The 19,989-nt window shown below is 41.6% G+C and overlaps 2 protein-coding genes across 2 annotated transcripts in view; both read left to right on the plus strand.

Moving 5' to 3' along the window:
- Positions 1–1,769: 1,769 nt before the first annotated feature.
- Positions 1,770–7,730, plus strand: swi5 (SWI5 homologous recombination repair protein). The gene is made up of 5 exons (XM_079364997.1): positions 1,770–1,977; positions 2,916–2,964; positions 3,067–3,170; positions 3,387–3,481; positions 7,282–7,730. Exons 1-5 carry the CDS (start codon positions 1,859–1,861, stop codon positions 7,344–7,346), a joined length of 432 nt encoding a protein of 143 aa, XP_079221123.1. The 5' UTR covers positions 1,770–1,858; the 3' UTR covers positions 7,347–7,730.
- A 1,420-nt stretch (positions 7,731–9,150) lies between these two features.
- The window catches only part of slc27a4 (solute carrier family 27 member 4), a 17,501-nt gene continuing 6,662 nt past the window's right edge, over positions 9,151–19,989 (plus strand). The window contains 17 exon segments of the mRNA XM_079365158.1: positions 9,151–9,563; positions 10,978–11,139; positions 13,887–14,097; positions 14,334–14,517; positions 16,817–16,843; positions 16,846–16,905; positions 16,908–16,973; positions 18,515–18,584; positions 18,788–18,879; positions 19,107–19,192; positions 19,194–19,217; positions 19,405–19,437; positions 19,439–19,475; positions 19,478–19,602; positions 19,604–19,615; positions 19,859–19,933; positions 19,935–19,986. Coding sequence (XP_079221284.1) covers positions 10,979–11,139; positions 13,887–14,097; positions 14,334–14,517; positions 16,817–16,843; positions 16,846–16,905; positions 16,908–16,973; positions 18,515–18,584; positions 18,788–18,879; positions 19,107–19,192; positions 19,194–19,217; positions 19,405–19,437; positions 19,439–19,475; positions 19,478–19,602; positions 19,604–19,615; positions 19,859–19,933; positions 19,935–19,986 — 1,315 coding nt within the window. The 5' untranslated portion in view covers positions 9,151–9,563; position 10,978.

Here is a 19,989-nt window from a genome sequence, read left to right on the forward strand (position 1 = left end):
GCTGAATTCCATTTAGCTGCTTCAGTCTCAGGTTGTGCATGCTGTCACACAGACTAACTGAAAAAAGACACATTGCTCATGTTATTTGTATCGCCTCTTTTTCCAACAAGCAAGTCAAAATGTCTGCCATAAAAAGGGCCTGAAGCTCTCAAGCGACAAATCCTACCCTCGTCAATCTGCACACTTGACTGGCTGTAATTAAGGTTAGCCTAAACAAAGACTGCCACCACTTTTTGAAAGGATAGCATGTTCTGAACGTATACAGAACAGTACTTTCTAAGACTAGTTCCTTTAGTGGCAAACATAAAACCCCCTACCACCAAGATAGAAACTGCTCCAATTGGAAAAAAATAAAACTTGCAATATGCAACAGGAGGAAGCTCTCCAGACTGAAGACAAAAGTATCTCTTGCTCACATTAAAAGTCATAAAGTTTTCTGTGACATTTAATAAACATCCCCATCACTGTAATACTGCAAGACGATTTGTTCTGTCTTCTACAGATGATTTGACTTTGTGTCCTCAATTAACTCTGATGTAGAAAATTATAGACAGCAGACAACACACACACAAAACACACATGTGCCTTGCTGTGTCAGAGATGTTGAGAATGAGCCATCTTTCACAAATCACCCTCCCCCCCCACATACCACCGCAGGAGCCATTACTGCCCAGTGTGTGTAATCTTTCTGTTTCTAAAAGAAGACTGGCCATGCCTCCTGTCTGAATTTTTCATTCCCCGCCTCTCTCTGTCTCTGTATAACAACTAATAAATAAGCAATGAATCCTGTGGACATAAAGCAGAATGGACTTGATTTTATGTCCTCCCCACACCAATATAAACTCCATTGGATACACATTGTCTCTTACTTTTCTATTTTCTATTAACCCATCTCTTTTATGTACCACATGCTGTCTCTGTGTGTTTTACTCTTTTTTTTTCACAGTTGCTTTGCCTTCCATGTTTACCCAGTCAACCATGCTCGTCCTACATTTTAAAAAAGTGTTTTTGTATGTGTCGATGGAATATGACCTTTTGCTTGGTTAATCCAGCATTGATTTATGATTAGAGGGAGGGTGGATTTAAACCAGTCCAAGGGGTTAGATGTGCAATTATAAACCACACTGTTGCTCCCTAAGTGGAGCTTTTCAAAATTCATCTCTGTCAACAAGTGTGGGTTGTTACTGTCAGAGAAAGGTGTTGTGATATGGAATCAACATTGTTGTTAAAGGGACAGAGAGGCAGCAATCAACTTATTTTGTGTTTTGTTGCCATCTGGTGGTGTCATAAGATTTTAACCAACATAGGATTTGGCAGGTATAAATTGATTGTGCACCAATTGTGCTGAAAATAGAATCAATTATTAAAACCGTAATCCTTGCAAACAGTGAATCTAGGCAAGTCTAATGTTCCTTGACAGTAGCTTTTAAAGAAGCCTTCCCACAGCTCCTGTAGGCCTACAAAATATTTTGCAATTTAGACTGCGTGTTTATCATAAAGGGCACGAGACCATTTTAATTTCATGCTTTAAAGTCTCATTCTACAAGTTTTTATTAGCCTAATTGGATTTTGGGCTTAGTCAAAAGTTGATTAATAAATAAACGTTTTTAATCATTAAATAAATGTTACACTACATGGTCATATTTCTCTCATTGAAACTGTACAGTAAGATCATTACAGACATCAGACAAACTAATCTACGACTATAACATGACCTGGGCAGAGCCAGAGCCGACCTGGGTATCAGCCATATTTAAGACCCGCCTCTCGGTTTCAAGAACCAATCAGGTTTCCGTTTGAGTCTGTTTACTGTCAGCCGCGAATTGCAAACTTCCTCCTTCTTTCTAAAGCGTTATTAATGCACCAAACCAAAGACAGCATGAACACGGATCACTCAGGGGAAACTCTCTGCGGTTTGAGCACTCGTCAAGTTCCGACGCCGGAGAGGAATGAGTTGAGAAAAGGAGCTCTGAAAAGGTATTTTACTGAGATTTGTCCATAATACTAGAAAGCGCTAGCTAGCATCTGCTAACATGCTATTGGGACGTCTCCTCCTCAGTCGTGTCCCCCTGTCTCTCTGTGATAAAGAAAAGAGACTACCTGTGACAATATCGCGTCTTTTTTAACGCTGTTTTTGTCTTCTTAACCATTGTAATCAGGCATTGGAATTATAAACAGTATTTGCTAAATAACCTCAGACATAAAACACACTGCTCTGTTTATTTGACTGACTTATTTGTGAAAATGCATACATTAAAGCTTTTTGTGTTCTATAACAGTGTTGTTGTTGTTTTTTAACCAGGAAAGAAATCCATTGAGATTAAAAAAAATCACCTTTTTTCAGGAGTGTCCTGGTTAAGACAGGCAGCAGCACAAAGAACAGAGTCTCACACAAACAATGATACTAATACCAAATACAACTCGTCTTAACAGCAAATATGTGTCAATATCACGCACAAACGCATCACATCACCAATTTGTTCCAAGTAAATAGAGCAAATAACTTAAAAGCCTTTTTCCCAAGTCCAGTTCTGACTTTTTGAAGAATAAAATGTCCTGGGATGGAAGATTTTATGTCCCTCTGCTCTTCACCTGACTGATGAAGATCAGACGGTACGAAGGAAGTAGACCTAAGATAGACTCACATTCTTTTATCTCTGTGGTTTTTGTCACCGATTCTGAGTGTTTTTTTTGTGATTTTTGCTTGTTTCACTGTGCCTGTGACCTCGATGGCATTGGAAATCATGGGCGGTTTGAGATGAAATATGTGATGGTTGTTCTTGGGGAATTGGGAATTTCTTTATGAGATTTAATGTTTGGGAATTTTCGTGTTAGCTTCAACACATACCTTTTTGAATCGAATATGAAAACCCCATCCTGTCATTGACAATAGTTTGCTTGTCATATCTCCACAGAACTCCACACTCAAAGTCTAAGCCAGTACACTCTAACTTCAAATCACCTGTAAGTAAACCCCCTGCCCCATCTGTAACACACACACACACACACACACATACACACACACACACACTCCATTATCATCAGAGTATTTTTTGCACCTGACAGCTTCAAGTAAGTGAGAGTGCTAAAGTAAGCGCTGCAGAGGAGGTGGTCGAGCTGAAGAGGAGAAAGGAGCAGCTGGACGCTGAGATCGCACAGCTGGAGGCTGAGTGAGTACAGCTGTTTGTATTTCTGTCTTTAAGGTCGAACTTGAGTGGTAACTGTAAACGTTAAGAGTGCACCATCGATGATGCAGTTTATCATGAGTGAATTTCAATCAAAGGGGCTGCCGGTTCAAATCCCTTTGAGAAATATCAACTTTTTGTGTTTGTGCCTGTTTAAGAGGATTTCATGGATCTGCTTTTTTGTGTTGTGTGCGTCTCCAGGGGATACAGAGTAGAGGAGCTGGAGCATCATATTGATATGCTGCATGAATACAATGACATCAAAGACATCGGACAGTCACTGCTTGGCCGCATTGGTAAGTAAAATGTTCACTCAGCAGCCCGTTGTTGAGCCGCCGATAGGAGAGGGATTCTGTCGTGTGCCCCATGTAAAAGAGGCTGTACAGTCCTTTGTTTGGACATGGGTTGGAATCTGACCTTGGTTCTTTGCTGCATGTTATGCCCCCACTCCCTTCCTCCCAACATGTCCCGTTTCTCTTCAGCTGTCTCATCTGATAAAGGCAAAAATGGCCTGAAAAAAATGTCTTTGAAAAGGAGCCCAGGGTTCCATTATTCAGTAGGCCAAGGGGAAAATAGTGATGCTGTTCTGTTAATAACTGAATATTAGGAATCATACTTAAGATGTTAAGATTCGTTCATCCAATGGTAAAACTTAAATTCTCCTTCCACCATATAAAGAATTTCATTATGAACTGAATTGCACTTACATTCGATTTGGGGCGCACAATCACAAGCAGACTGCAGTGATGTCTCCTTTTTCTTCAGAGTGAAATTAGTGTTGGTAAAATGTGTGGCAGGAAAACAAATGTGAACTGTCACTGGCATACATTTAATAACCTGTGTGTTTGTACCCTCCGCTATCACTGTTTGCACTGGCTTCCTTTTGTTTTGATCCAGAACAGATGAAGTCCAGTCACAGTTTTGTCATACGAGATAGTCTTACTGTCTATGTGACTCGTTGAATAAATGTTTGAATGTTTAATAATGTCATCATTTAGCACCTATTCCTAGTCATATACGGTGGTTGTTGTCGAAGTCTTTTATCTCATGGTATTTGGATATGCACCGTTTAATTCAAGGATAAAACGTGATGTTTTCCTCTTTAACACAAGTTCTCTAAATGTGCCATTTAAATATGTTAAGGTTGGTTTTTTTATGGAGGTTGTTCTTTGTCCAGCCACCAGGGGGTGACATAATATGTCCCTCAGAACACTGAATCAAAGGCCCAGGTTGGTATTTATTAAATTAAAGTCTGGTTTAGACATTATTTACACAAGGCTGATAGGTTGCTCTGGTGAGCCTGTGAACGATTATCATAAACACATCAATTAAAATTCCAATTCTAGTGCTGCTCCTGTTTGGAGCCAGCTAGATTATTACAGCAGCTATTTGGAAGTTTTAAGTTTTCCATGATCAGGTGCAGTGTTATGTTGTCTAATATACGTCAGCATTTTTTTAGTCAAACTTTGTATTATGCCCCCCAAAAAAGTACATTTTGCTGGATTAACCTTATGTGTAGAATCAGTGACAGAGAGTGTGCTCTTAATGTTTCTTTGAGTGAATGTGATGCAACTGCGCGAGGTTAAGTCAATCTGGAGAAGTTCAAATATTTCACACTGTCGGTGGGGGGTGGGGGGCATTTCGGGTGAATCACAGTCGAGTCACAATATGGTCTTGTGTGTGTCACAACAAATAAGATTTTTTACCGACTTTGTCGTTCACATGCTCGCGTGTGCTGATAAAAATAAAACGTAAATCGGTTCCTTTAATTCTTAAATGTAAGTTTGAAAATCTTCTGTTTGGTCATTTTAAATGTATAGGGGGTTAGAAGCTTTCCATCCCTTTAAATTCCCCCTGGTTTTCTGTTACAGCGGACAGTCAGGATGATAATCCTGTTAGTGAATGGACGTGGCGTTTCCCCTCTGACACAATAGCACTCTTTTCACATCACACACACACACACACACACACACACACACACACACACACACACACACACACACACACACACACACACACACACACACACACACACACACACACACACAACACAAACGCAAGTACAATATCTTGTCTGTCTTGATGCATGCAAACACTCACACACACAACTGTCTATACAAACTGGCTATCGTCCCGTCCTCTCTTTCCTGCTCTCACTCTCTTTCTCTCTCACACACACTTTCACAAAGAGGTTACACTTAAACACTGAGATGCTGTTGTACTGTATGCGTCCATTCTGAGAGGGAGGATGTGTGGGCAGGAGAGAGAGAGCAAGCGAGCGAGAGAGAGCAGACAAGAAGAGATGCCCTGCAGTACCCTCAGACAACTGTCCCTTTCTCTCACACCATGTCAGTCTGTCTGTTAAGGTCATTGTCCCATCTGTTTTTAAAAAATACTTCTTTGCCAGTTTAGCCTGTGATACCATCATCATTTAAAAGTATTCTACACCACAGTGTTTTAGTATTTTCATGCATGAATCAAGTCATTGGGATAATTGTTAATTGCTCCTAACAAACTGTCCTATGTAAAATAAACATTAGCATTCCTGGATTTAAAAAAATCTTTTATCTGTGTGAATATAATTTCAACACGTGTCCAAAAGTAGCGTAGCAAAGAAGCAACTTTCTAAACTGACATAAATGTAATGTTACTGTCACAATATTTTAGTCCAAAGCCTGTAAGGAATTAATGAGCACAGCCACTGCAGTGACACCCGTCAGTCGGTCAACTCCATTTTGTCATCACGTTTGTTTCCTTGAGTCAGAAGGGACCATATTTGGAGAGGATGGCATTAAAGAAGAGTTATAGTTATCAACGCTACTGTATACACACAGTGATGAAGGCTGGTTTATTAACTGGTGAATGAAGGAGTTAACCAGTGTTTGTAGCTGAATGTTTTGTTGTTGTTTTTTTATTTTGTACACTGTAAAGTTAATAAAACTAGTGGAACATTGCTGGCTGGCCCACAGAGAGCGAGTTATGGGTAAACAACACAAACCTAGTTACGTTAAATAACTGCTCTTCTCTATGGCCTGCCATTTTTTTTTCCTGTAAAGTAAAGAAGAATCCTGACTCATATGCACTAACGTACTCCATGTGTCACTGTGTGAGGAAAAGGAACAGCTCACAAGCTGGAGTCACCAAACTGAAGCCTCGTGGATCCTTATTATTTGACCAGTGTTTGCATGAGAAAACCCTGAAAGGGATCCAACGACACAAACGAGGGAGGAGGGAACACCAATCAGACAGCTTGTGCACTGATGACCCTTTATTGCAAAACTTCGAGTGTTGCTGAAATTTTAATGATTGAACTCAGACAATATTTTCAAACCAGTTTCTTTCCAGGGTTTACACTTTATTTATTTCTGCTGTACATTTTGTTATATTAAAGGCAGGGTTGATAATTTTCGAAAACTAGCATGATTTTGAAAGTAGCATTCTCTCTCTGCTCCATCTTCACCCAACCCCTACCCTCTGTGCTCCTTCGAAAGCCCCGCCCCTTACTTACATGCACTAGCGCAGTAGTTATTACTGTCAGGACCTAAAGACAATTTCAACCAAAACCTTAAAAAGTGTATCTGGAGAAAATTACCCACTCTGCCTTTAACTCGCAGGATTGACTCATTCTCTGAGCTGCCCTCGAGTGGCCAGTTCAGGAACTGCAGCTTTTCAGAAGTCCCATGTTGACTGTATTTCTGATGCGGATGCTGCTTAGTTGATTTTTGTTTGTTGCCCAGCGGACACATACACATGGCTGATTTGCAAAACCATATCAAAACTTTGACCTGGTCACTTAAAGTATCAGGCACAGATCAGCATAACTTGGTTAAAATATTGTTTCATTGGCGCAACACATTTAAAGGTTTATCTGATACTTTAAGCTGCATTATGCAGGCTAACACGTAGCATATTAAATGTACTGTGTATGCTTGTTTCAGCATGTACATGCCTTCTGTTTAAAGTGATTAATTTCTTTGGCACTGTGTTCTTCGTCTGTTCAGTGTTTTCTGGGATTGTTTAAAAAATAGAACGGGGGGAGTTGACCCTAATGTAATCTACTAGAGGTCCCTCACCCACACTTTGCTATGCTTTGCAGCTGCTCTGAGGGGGGCCACCACACGAGATCTCTACAGCCACTTTGGTCTGGAACTTGATGACTGAAAAGAAAACAGGACTTCCGAAAGACAGCCGTGAGATTGGTTTTACAGACCGAAAGGGGAGAGAGAGAGAGAGAGAGAGAGAGAGACTTTAAGCTTTGGCACAAAACAAGAGTGTAGAAGTTAACTCAGATGTTCAGCACCTTAAATGTTGTTGTAACTTTTGCAGCTTTACGCTTCTGTAAATGGAGTGGAAAATGGTATATAAATTTGATTTGACAGAGGGAATGCTTCAGTGTAAAAATGTGTTTATGGTAGCCTGTATAAGATTCTTTGTATTCTAAAAATAAAATGTAGTAAACAAGGCACTCAGACCACTGTTATCTCTACATCCACCATGAAAAGTCTTATAAGTTGACGATGAAGTAAAGCTCAAGCTTCAACAGTTGAGCACGACTTGCTCATTGCATCGCTTTCAGTTGTTTCAATTGTCCCACGTTTCGTATAATGTGAAAGTAAAAGGCCATGTCAGTTCAAGTCACGTTTAGCCCACCCACTACTTAAAAAATGTTTTTGTAGACTTAGAGGATATGAAGCAACTGGCACACTTCTTCACAGTTTCCTGTGTCTCCACTGGGCTTTGTAAAAGTTTAACTACAACAGAGGTTTGGATTATGACTTCCTTTTATTTAAAAAAAAAAAAAGTCCTGAATGCTGCTCCGCATCTCTGTAATGTAAGGTATATACAGTAGAGATACTTACTAAGCATAAAATGCAGAGTGGTGTTAACATAATACACTGGGTGTGCCGTTATCTGTCTGAAAACTACTGATAAAGTGTCTTCTGTACTGATAACTCCAACGCAGCGTCACAGCCGATACACTCTATAGAATCATTTGTTAGTGGACATCTATACACTCACCTAAACTGGGTTTGATCATGTGTATGGGCACAGTTATCTCAATGACAGGTCAAAGCTCATCCTATGTTGTATCTTAACCTTTTATCTTTGATTACTCTCAGACAGTACAGTATGTTTCAGAGCAGGGTGAAAGCAGGTGACAACATGTTGATCAAACATGGTTGAAGAACACATATTTGAGACTAGAATATTTTGCTATTTTAACAAACAAGTGTTTCCCAAATATTTGAGCTCTATCAGCCTTCGGGGGCTTAACCGTTCTTAACCCCACACTGTTGTTTACAGTGGGCTTTTTTTATGCAATACCCGTCTTGACACACTGTGAAGACCAACTGTGTAAAATGTCAAACTCACAGGCAATCAAAAAAAAAAGAACTCTCTAGTGATGTGTCATTATGCCCTTCAGCACTTTGTATGTAGCCTGTAAGTTTGTAGTTTGGACCTCAGCTACGTTAGGCAGTGGCGTGTTAGAGCCTACCCACATATGTTTATGCAAAAGTTGATTTTATTCTACACTATAGGTACTCGTGAGCTCTGTAGTTAATTCAGTTCATACTTCATAAGCATGTTAAAGTTACAGTTATTGTTGGCGAACGCCGGCTATATGACACCCTGTCTCTGCTCAGCACTGAGAGGTCCACATTTAAGCACATCTGTGGGGCTGATTAAGCTCTGAGTGGTGGTGTTGAGGTGAACTACATGCGCAGAGACAGGGCTCCTCCGGACGCACGGCTCAGCATCACGCTCCTGGGTGGAGACTGCTGCGCGCACTGCTCTCGCTGTCTGTTGGAGAAGCATGCAGAGCACACACCGCATTTCCTCCTCAGCAGTGCCGCAAACCCCGCCCATGCCGGATGGGATGTTTTCAGCAAATCCATCCCCTCTGATTGGCTCAGAAACCTGCTCGTCAGCTCTTATTCCTGATGCACTGATGTGACGCTGACGGCAGTAGGCGGGCGCAAGCTAAGAAAATTATAAGGTCATTTGAATTACGCTTGCTAGCGAGCTCACCGGCTACCATGAAGCCATAAATGATATCAATGATCGTGACAATGAACGGATGATGATCGCGGGGTCAAAGTCGACACACGCAGCCGGGCGGGATTGACGCCCGAGCCGCTGGAGGAGAGGAGCAGCAGCTCGTTGTGGTATTAACAACAGGAGGGGATCCCGGTGCGTGTGTCCGTCCCTGTGAGCGTTTTCTGTGAGCCTCTGTCAAGCCAAGCGAGCGGCAGAGAGAGGGGGGCGACCAGGCGAGCGTAAGCCGATCAAGGCGCAATCGCACATTTCCAGTTCCCACGTCTGGGGGGTTTCTGCGCATCTACATGCTGTGAAAAAACGTTGTGAGCCAGGTGCAAGGTATGTACGCAAAACCAGATCACCCGAGATGACTGAGCGCCCCCGCGATGCTCCTCTCTCCACAAATAAGATTAGCACAGGAGAAAGGGAATGGAGCCCGGTTATGACTCTATTGTCCTCTGTCAGCCTTGCGAGCGATTGACCCACTGATGGGACTTAAGATGTGGCTCGACACTTTAATATCAGACAGACCCTCGGCGCACGAAGACAATTTAGCCTACGTGAACGTGGACTGCATGTTCAGCAGCATGCCTCTTCTTCCTAAAAGGCTTCTGCTGTCTGTCACACTGTCCATCCGCTTCCTCGCTTATAAGCCGATGCGCGCAATGTACTGCGCACTCCTGCTTCCCAGGAGCGTCTGCAACGATGACAACCTCCATCAGGTTAGGCCGTAAGGACATGCTTAAAACGAGGCCTATCTTGAGGGGGCACATGTCACGGCTAGAGAGGCGAAGTCAAGCCATTACCGCAATATGATGCTACGCGCCTCTTAAATTTCCGGGTGTTGCAGCAGTCGCAGCAGTAGCGAGTGATGAAGCTTTTTTTTCTTTTTTCTTCTTGCTCTGAAATTAGACTTCTCAGTGTATTTTTAACCCATCGTGTCGATCATTCAGGCTAATATAATCGTCCACAACCAGCTGTCTTGGACCACAGATCGTGAAATAGCTTCATATTGGCTTGCTATAATAAAGCGATCATTTGCAACCTACAGCCACACGCGAAGAGGCTGCAGATCCTAAACAAGATCCCCTGGGCTGCACTCGCATTAATACAGACATTTTTCAAGTGCTGTACTCGCATTAAAACAGAAATTCCAAATGATAAACAGAAATAACAGACCCCGCAGTGTTGTGTAGACAGGCTAATGAATAGATAATAAGCAGTCATGTATCCGATAGCCTGCTTTGGGATCATCTTCCCAGCTGCTCTCTGGTGGCAACTGAGCACCAATGTCAACACAATCTGTCCTCTGATGCTCGCTGCCTTGTCGCTATGGACGATTTTAAAAAGAGTGTTCCTCCAACTTCTCTAAAGGCCCTGCGTATTATTATAACTGTAAAAGAAATAAGAATGGATCCCTCTGTTTTTACAACTCAGTCCATATGTAAATAGTGTTTGTGACCCCTTAACTGATTTCACACATCCAGTTCAACTTGTTACACGAATGTAACTTCTGACCTGAATTCTAGAAAGCTGCAGGGTCAGAGTGAGTCAGTGGGTTAAGATGTGCATACAATGATTGTAGACAGCAACTTAAATGGGTTTGCTTGAAGAGTGTCTGAAAGAAGGAAGTTTAAGATTACTTATTTTCTCCAACGAACCAATGCTCAGTCGGAAATATGTGTGATTAGTCGCAGTGCTCGGAAGCTTTCATCTGTATCTATTAATACACGTCGTGTGTGCATTCTTTCAGGATGATGCGTCTTGCGTGTTGCACGGCCCTGCTGTTTGTGCTGAGGCTGCTTGTGGGCCTGCCTTGGTACCAGGTCCTTCCAGCCATCACTATCTTCTACCTGGGAAGTGGAGGATGGAGCTTTCTGCAGATTTTTGCCAAAACAGTTGGCAGAGACTTACAGTAAGTTCTGTGTGTGTGGCTCTGGGGTCGTTGAGAATAACATGGGATCTCAATGTTTAACATGTTTTTAAAAGCACATTTGTTTATTTGCCATAGTTTTTTTAAAGCTACTTTGCAACCACTCAGATCATGACTTCCTGCCTGCTGTCAAAGGCAGTAAGTCATGGCAAGTGTAAATAGTGCTGCCAGTAAGAATTTTGACCATGACAAATATTCAGTTGGTGTCTGGAGCTCAGATTATTGGACTTGAAACCAAACAGTGAGGGTAAAGTGCTGACTTTGAGCTTTATTTAGAGTTTTAACATCAAGATCTGGGTAAACAGTATTTGATATGTGGCTCTGTAACAGTCACTGCTTTTTATTAGATAATTCAGACACTTTTTATATATTTGAAGTATGTTCATTATATACAGGAGAGAAGCTACAAGTCCAATTATTACATCAAAGGCAAAGGATACACAGGCCAAGCCAAGAAAATGCATCTCTATGCAAGTGTAGTCATTGTGACGGTAAAAAAATCCTCAAAGTTAGCGAGAACAAGACCGTAACAATATCAAATAGGTCCGCACATTTACAATAGACATACTGTACATGTAGTCAGGTCAGGGCCATAAGTTAAAAGGCTATAAGTCTATAGTCAAAGTTATCATTTATCACCTCTTGAGTGAATGATATCGTATGATAACACATTGATAATGGCACATAAAGATACAGTTAAATGCTGTCTCGGTTAATATTTAAAAGCATGCCTCAATTCAGAATTCATGGATTTTACTTTGAAAGTATTCCCCTTTTGTGAATTGGAGGAGCATGTGCAAGAAAAATGTTCCCACACCTTTACCCTCTCAGAATGTCGTCTCTGACTTCGAACACACAGAGCAGACGCCCCCACGGGCTCAGTAAACAACCCGACTGCTTATTCCAGTTGTTCATGTTTAAACAGCAGAAATATTTCAGACAAAGGACAATAGAGAGGATGGGGGGGGGACGACTCCTTTTTTTTTTTCTTTTTTCTTTTACCGTCCCACCTTAAGCCAATATTTACAGTTGGGGGTTACCATGGTAATTGGTTTGTGTTTAACTTCCTCTTTTTCCTCAATATCTCGAGAAACAACGGGAAATTGTAAAACACGAGCTTGCATGAGCTCTCTATAAATACCCCCCCCACACACACACACACACACACACACACACACACAGTGACTGAACCGGTTGTCATTTGAACTTTTCTGTGACTCACTGTTTAGAAAAGATGGTGTCAAAGGTCTACGTTCTAAAAGGGCCTATAATAATATATATATATAAAATATCAACCTGCTTTTGCTTATTGAATGATTCCCTTTATTTCTTCGAGCCTTAAAGTTAAAGATTCACTTCATTTGGCCTTGTCAATGCACGCCTTTTCCACAGTGACTCGTAAAAATCCTCTTGTGTCATTCACTGGGACTAGACTCTGGTATTTACACTTAAAAAGCACTGTGGTTCACATCTTAATGCCCTTGTAACCTAAGCCACTCTCTAGTATACACATTCCCTCCCCCTGCAAATACCATTGATTGTCACTGGGTGATTTAGTAACAGAAAGCATCTCTGATTATAAGATAATCAGTAAATAGTAATAGTTATTCTTAATGGTGCAGTGTGTTGCCCATCTAAAAGTCTGCTCATTAAAGCCTATGAACAAAACTTTAGTTTTTAAAGTTGATAACATCTCTTTGTATCTTTGATAACACTTAGGAAGATATGAAATAATCTTGATAAGAAAACGCGTTGAAGTGTAGAGTTCATGTTCATGTTGCAAGCAACAGCAAAAAAAAAAAAAAAACTCAGCTTGATCTTATTGTATCTATTTGTACTTGTCAAATAACAACAATGTATTCTGCTTATCAGAGCCGTCAGGTTACAAATCCCCTCTGTGATGATAGAATCCCATTAAGGCAATGAAGTAAAACGGCTCACAGGTTTTTTATGATTCCTCAGTGATTATACACTGCTCAGGAGAGTGCCCACTATCTGCACCTTGATGCCATAAAGGTGAACAGTCAAGCGACATCCTGCCATCGAGGCAGACTCTGCCCTTTGAATCTGACCCGCCATCTGTCATCATGTTTATGGATGTGAAGGTTACTTTTTACGCAGGACAGAGACGACTTTAGCTGGTGAAAAGAGATGAGCTTCAGAATGTAATACTTCGATTGACTATCCTGGTGGCTTTGCACGTTCGAATCCCTGAGAATTTGCCAAAGTTTTATGTTTGATTTCACATCGTTAATGCTCACGCTGTGCAGAGGAAGTGACATGTTTCCACCGCTCCATGTCACTACAATATGAAAGTCTTCATTAAAGAAGAACTGAGATGAGTGTCGCAATCACCATCATATTTTTCATATAGTCATCTTGTTGCTGAAGAATGATTTATAAATTGATAATAATTTTGGTCTTGGAAAACGCCCTGCAGTTAACAAGAGTAAATAGAGTTTGTGGGTTACTCAGCTCATTAATGTTTGTTAGGGTAAAGCTGATTGGTTGTTACACTAAAGGGCCTATGGGCCTACAGCTAAAGAGAGGCAGGCAGTGTAGGGAGGAGAGAGTGGGGGATGACCTGCAGCAAAGGGCTTAGGTCAGATTCGAACCCACGCCCGCTGCATTGAGGACTATAGCCTCTGTACATGGGCCACGCGCCATAACAACTAGGCCAAGGCCCTGGCTGTTTTCCCCTCTTAATGATGTTTCTTCCCCCCCTTCAGTGCTGCATATGTGTTGTTGCGGGTGAAGATGAACGTCAGACGCCACCTCAAAGAGAAGAACACTATTCCCAAGATCTTTGCTGAAACGGTGCGTCGCCACGGGGACAAGACAGCGCTGATCTTCGAGGGAACTGGCGAGAGGTGGACCTTCAGGCAGCTGGATGAGTACTCCAACAGAGTTGCCAACATGCTGCTGGAACGAGGTTTCCGGGTAGGTCTAGAAGACAACATGTTTGACGAATCAGGGCTCTCTGAAATATACCTCAAATAGGCTTTAATGACGCACTTGATCCTGCAGAGTTTTTTTTATGAATGGAATCACCATCTGTGTAATGGTTCAAAAAGGACCTGTATGTGTAGTTTTTTATGGTCTCCTTGATAAATGGTAAGATTTGGTGTGCCGAATAGGTTCGCTGGCAAAATGATACAACAATTTTGTCTCCTCAGGAGGGCGATGTGGTGGCCCTGTTCATGGAGAACAGGTCCCAGTACGTGGGCCTCTGGCTGGGCATGGCCAAGATCGGAGTAGAGGCAGCTCTCATCAACTTCAACTTAAGACTGGAGGCCTTGGTCCACTGTGTCACTATCTCCAATGCCAAGGCTGTTGTGTTTGGCTCAGAGCTGACTGACGGTAAGAGCTGTGTGTGTGTGTGGGGGGGGGGGGGGGGGGGGGGGGGGGGGGGGGGGGGCATGTGGCCTAATTTCGTCTGATGCAGTAGAAATAGTGTCACGTTTATAGACAAAAACCTGAAGTGTGTCTCAACCTGTAAAGCTTGAGAGTGCCTCTGTGCTTCTACCGACGTGAGAGAGTCAAAGTGGTGAATGGAGGGAGCAACAGAGGTCATAAAAGATAGATCAGAGAGGGGAGCTGTAAGGCCAGTTAATGGCTGGTAGATGGGGGGGGGGGGGGGGGTGTAGTGGAGAAGTGTTTCCATCATCGACCTGCGGTGTTCAACCTCTGAGTTGGTTGGAAAGCTGAAAAATGGATGGATACTTAACTAAAGCAGATTTTAAACCCTGAGTCTGAGAACTGAGTCACTGATTGGTTTTATATTTTGGCAATAAGAATCGGGTTTTATTGGGGCAGTTTTACCATCATGCTCAGTGGGGATTCTAGAGTCTGTTGGGACCCTCTGCAAAAATTAAAAAGTATTCATTAAAAGTATTATTATTTTTCTTTAATCACTCCTTAACAGAAAAACCTCAATATTTTAAAATGTGGGGTTTCACAGCATTAGTGCATGCAACACTTAGCAGAGCATTGTGCAGTGAGTGTTATCAGATGGGGACAGCTGAGGGAGCTTTCCAACTGCCATTTCAAAATGTGCAGTATTTGAGGTATATTGAGTTTGGGGGCCCCCTACTGGTCTCGGGGCCCCAAGCAGTGTTCTTCTTCTTCTTCTTCTTCTTCTTCTTCTTCTTCTTCTTCTTCTTCTTCTTCTTCTTCTTCTTCTTCTTCTTCTTCTTCTTCTTCTTCTTCTTCTTCTTCTTCTTCTTCTTCTTCTTCTTCTTCTTCTTCTTCTTCTTCTTCTTCTTCTTCTTCTCTTCTTCTTCTTCTTCTTCTTCTTCTCTTCTTCTTCTTCTTCTTCTTCTTCTTCTTCTTCTTCTTCTTCTTTCTTCTTCTTCTTCTTCTTCTTCTTCTTCTTCTTCTTCTTCTTTTCTTCTTCTCTTCTTCTTCTTCTTCTTCTTCTCTTCTTCTTCTATCCTGCTGTCAACCTCTTCTTTGCCAAATGGACTCCTGTTTGCATCCCTCTCATTCGTTTTGCAAGTGCCGCCGGTGGAGGAGTCATGGAGTAGTGACAAGATGTGTCAAATTGGCACATTTAAGTAAATAAAAAAAAATGTTTTTGAATACAGTATGATGATTTATGGCTGTGTTCCTCCCATGATAAACAAATAGATAAATAGACAAATCAAAGCTCTATTTGCTCAGTGTGAAGTGTTTTTTTTTTTTGTTTTTGCTTGGCAGTAACACTGACCAAACTATCAACTGCAGCACATCGATGTGTTTAAATGGTCTGACTAGAACTAATAACCTGTGCTCATCTACTGACCATCAGTGTTTAATGAAACCTGCTTTATATTGCTTAGGCCTAGAAGGCAACTCATGGCATAAAAGTGCAGCAGCTCAGGAAACGTAAATGAGGGATCTAATTCAATCTCCTCGTGAACCTTTTTGGGCCCCTGCCCAATCTAAAAAGTCCTGATCTCAACAGCTATAAAGAGGAATGAGTTTGAGCTGTTCGTCCGGGAATTGATGGAGCAGTCTATGTGTTGGACTGTGGACTCGGCATGTGCTTTATGCCTTCTTAAGTAATTGGAAATGCTGGCTCAGCCAGTAGCGCTGACCAGAAAGACACACGGCTATGAGATAAAGTTAAAGTCATTTTTCTCTCTCTCTTCTCATAATGTTTATCTACTGGTTCTCACTGTCCCACCTTCACCCACTCTCAATACCATCACCAATACCTCCTATGTTGCTCTTTCCCCTCCACCAATCAATCAATCAATCATGTGTCTGATATAAATCATCTGAGGACTTTATACATCAGAGCTGTATAAATAAAAAGATGTCAATAGATGTTACGTTTCTCCTGCAGAGAGGAGCATCCCAGAATATTGAAGGTGTCACTGGTAATAAATCCCACCACACAGGCATAGACAGGCTCATGGCCTTTTAGGGCTGAGGAGGGTGCATGTCACCAAAGTAAAAACTGACATGAAAACAGGGTCCATAAGCCTAAACCAGGGCGAGGGGGCGTATTAGAATGAATGTTCTGTTTCTATAGAAACCGACTTTTTCTGCTCGAGTCAGCCTTAAAAGACATGTCAAATAATCAAATAACTCTGTTTAATAACTGTTTTTCTGTTGGTGCACAAAAGTCGTCGTCCAGTTTGTAACAATCAAGTGTTTTCACTCCCTCTCGTAGCCGTGTCAGAGGTCCACAGTTCATTGGGGACCAAGTGCAGATGTTTTGCTGTGGAGACTTGGACCCCAAGCGAGTCCCACAGGGAACCGAGAGCTGGAGCCCCTGCTGGATAGAGCCCCGTCTTATCTGCCGAGCCGTCCAGAGCGCTGCTTCACCGGTGAGAATCAGCAAATAACACCACTTCAAAGGAATGCAGATCAGAGTAAAAAAAAAAAAAAAAAGTTCATTTGTCGTGTGGGCTGTTATCATCTTTCTGCATTCCAAAGTCTCAGAAGTCACTCAAATCGACAGAATCAATTTATAAGTCCTTTGTTTGCATTCCACTGTTCGTCTTACAGCACAGAGCAGCTGTCAAGTGGTGGGAAATACTGTCAGAGCAGGCATTGAATCACAGTTATCAGAAATCCTCTCACTCTGAGGGGAAATTGAAACGTCAAGAATCCTATTTTTTCATTCCTTGTTCTTTGTTTATCTGTCCGCAGCTGGTTGTTTCTCTAAAACACACTCACAGTGTTGGTGCTTCAAATGTGATTGTTTAGATCTCACTTAATGGTCCAAAATATCTCCAAATGAACACAGAGGCAGACGAAAACTTTTTATTTTTATTCATGAAATCATTTCTTTCCTTTTTATTTTTTATTTTTTATATTTATGATGTTATGGTGCTAATGAGCCCAAATGAAAGAAAGGATTTTTAACAAGATTTCCCTGCTCGTACACAGTCACTGTTATTTGCAATACTGATGACTCATAACCAGAGGGCTGTTTGTTGCCAAGGCAACCCATAATGCAGTGCATGGTTCAAGGAGGGGAACCAATTCAATGCACAAAATTGATAATCAAGTCATGAAGTCGTATTTTATTAACAAAGCCTACGGTCAAAAAATATTATTATGTATTTGGATAAATATACACTAGAACCCGCTTTAGGATTACAGCCTCAGCGTTATTGATTCTCTTGTTAACGCAAATGTTTCGCAATCAAAATTATTCGGAGTGATAGAAAGCAATTGAATAAATGAAAGATAAAAGGGTGGCCTGTTTTTTAGAACAATGGCTCGAGTCCTTCCTCCACAGAACATTTCAACCACTGACAGCCAATCAGACTGTGGCAGCAATAAAAGCTGTGATCGTCAATGATCTTTACACTAGTATATGTCTCTGTTAATCCAGACAGATTCCATAATGCTGCCACGTCGAGGCGAGCAATTTATTATGTAATCAGAGTTGTGGTCTGTAATTCTTTCTGATTTGCTCCTCATAGAGAATCTGTTGTTGCTGACAAACAGCTGGTGACTACGTGGTGTGTAGTTGATTCTATTAGAAGACTGTAAACTGATTGCACTTCAATTTTTTCTGATCCTGTCATCCCCAGGATCCTGTCGTTTTTTTTTTGTTGTTTTTTTGATTATTCAGAGATGTTTTAATACACTGCTCAATCAAAGTGAACACACTTGGCACCACTCGCTCAGCAAACATGGCACCCACAATAACTCAATGAGCTGTCAAGAGTTTGTACACAATGTTTGTGTTCCAGTTCCCTTTTTGTATATCAAAGCTAGAGAGTACATTTCCTCCTGTGAAGGGGGGGTTGAAGTTAAGAGAACCAAAATGAACAAACTATAAATTGATATAAGAGAAATTGCACTTCATTTGTTGGTGCGTGTTATCCGACTGTCACTCGGCTTTCTCTTTCAGATCGCCTCTTCTACATCTACACGTCGGGCACCACTGGAATGCCTAAAGCTGCTATTGTTGTGCACAGCAGGTAGGAAAGAACCCTGTAGCAAACTAACAAATACACAGGACTCACATCTGCTGGCCTTTTTTTTTTTTTTTTTTATCCTTGCAGACTTTCATGTTTAATATAAATCCTGTGTGTATAGACAGGAAAAGAAATACAGCTACATGCATGTTTGAACTTCTTTAACTTTCTTTCCTCGCCCTGCTCGTCCCCTTCCTGGTCTTCAGGTACTACCGCATGGCAGCTTTGGTATACTACGGCTTTAGGATGACATCTGATGATGTGTTGTATGATTGCCTTCCACTCTACCACTCTGCAGGTAAAACTAAAACTGTGTGTGTGGATTTTTTTTTATTTTTTTTGGGGGGGGGGGGGGGGGGGGTGATATTAAAGATACAGTATGCCTTTTTATGTCTGACAAGTCAACCTGCTCCTTCATGCCTTCAAGTTGAAACACCGTCCAAAGAGTTGAATGATGTGGCTCCATGTGGAAGCTGTTTTTTTTTTTTTGTTCAACCCTTGCAGCTCATATTTCTTTGTCTACAGGTAACATTGTGGGAGTGGGCCAGTGTTTAATACACGGCATGACTGTAGTCATCAGAAAGAAATTCTCAGCTTCACGATTCTGGGATGGACTGTGTCAAATACAACTGCACTGTGAGTATAATGAAGATTACAAGACACTGCATAAGATTAAGAGGCAGAGTAGCACATCACAATCCGACTGTGTGGTGGAAAGACGTCAATATCGATGTCTTAAAATCCCTTTTCTTTATTATTTTAAGTCCGGTATTCAATGAATCATTTCTATCTCCCTGTCCTGACTGTATTGTATCTCATCCAGATTGTGCAGTACATCGGAGAGATCTGCAGATACCTTGTTGAACCAGCCCATCAGAGACACGGAGAGGCAACACCGGTGCGCATGGCCCTTGGCAACGGTCCTGCGGCAATCCATATGGTGGAGTTCATGAACCGCTTCAATATCCCACAGATCGCTGAGTTCTACGGAGCCACAGAGTGCAACTGCAGCCTGGGCAACTTTTGACAACAAGGTGGGAACATGTTCTGCTACAAGTGATGATGATGCCTGACAGGCTTTTAATGCTTTGTTGTACTAAATGACCTTTGTTGATCTGCGCTGGTTTAACTTGAGATATACTTTTACTGTTTTTTTTTTTCTTTATACAAAGTCTTCTGTTAATGTAAAAAGATGCTCTTTTCTCAGTTTGGTAGCTTCTTGTCGTTACTGCAGCTCGTTTCAATGCTGAAAGCTTGTTGTTGATGTTTTTGTCTAGGTTGGAGCATGTGGCTTCAACAGTCAGATTCTGCCTTTCATCTACCCAATCAGACTGGTGAGGGTGGATGAGGAAGACCATGGAGCTCATTAGGGGACCTGATGGTGTCTGTATTCCATGTAAACCTGGTA

This window comes from Symphodus melops (assembly GCF_947650265.1).
Source record: "Symphodus melops genome assembly, chromosome: 16".
In the NCBI taxonomy this organism is placed as follows: Eukaryota; Metazoa; Chordata; class Actinopteri; order Labriformes; family Labridae; genus Symphodus; species Symphodus melops.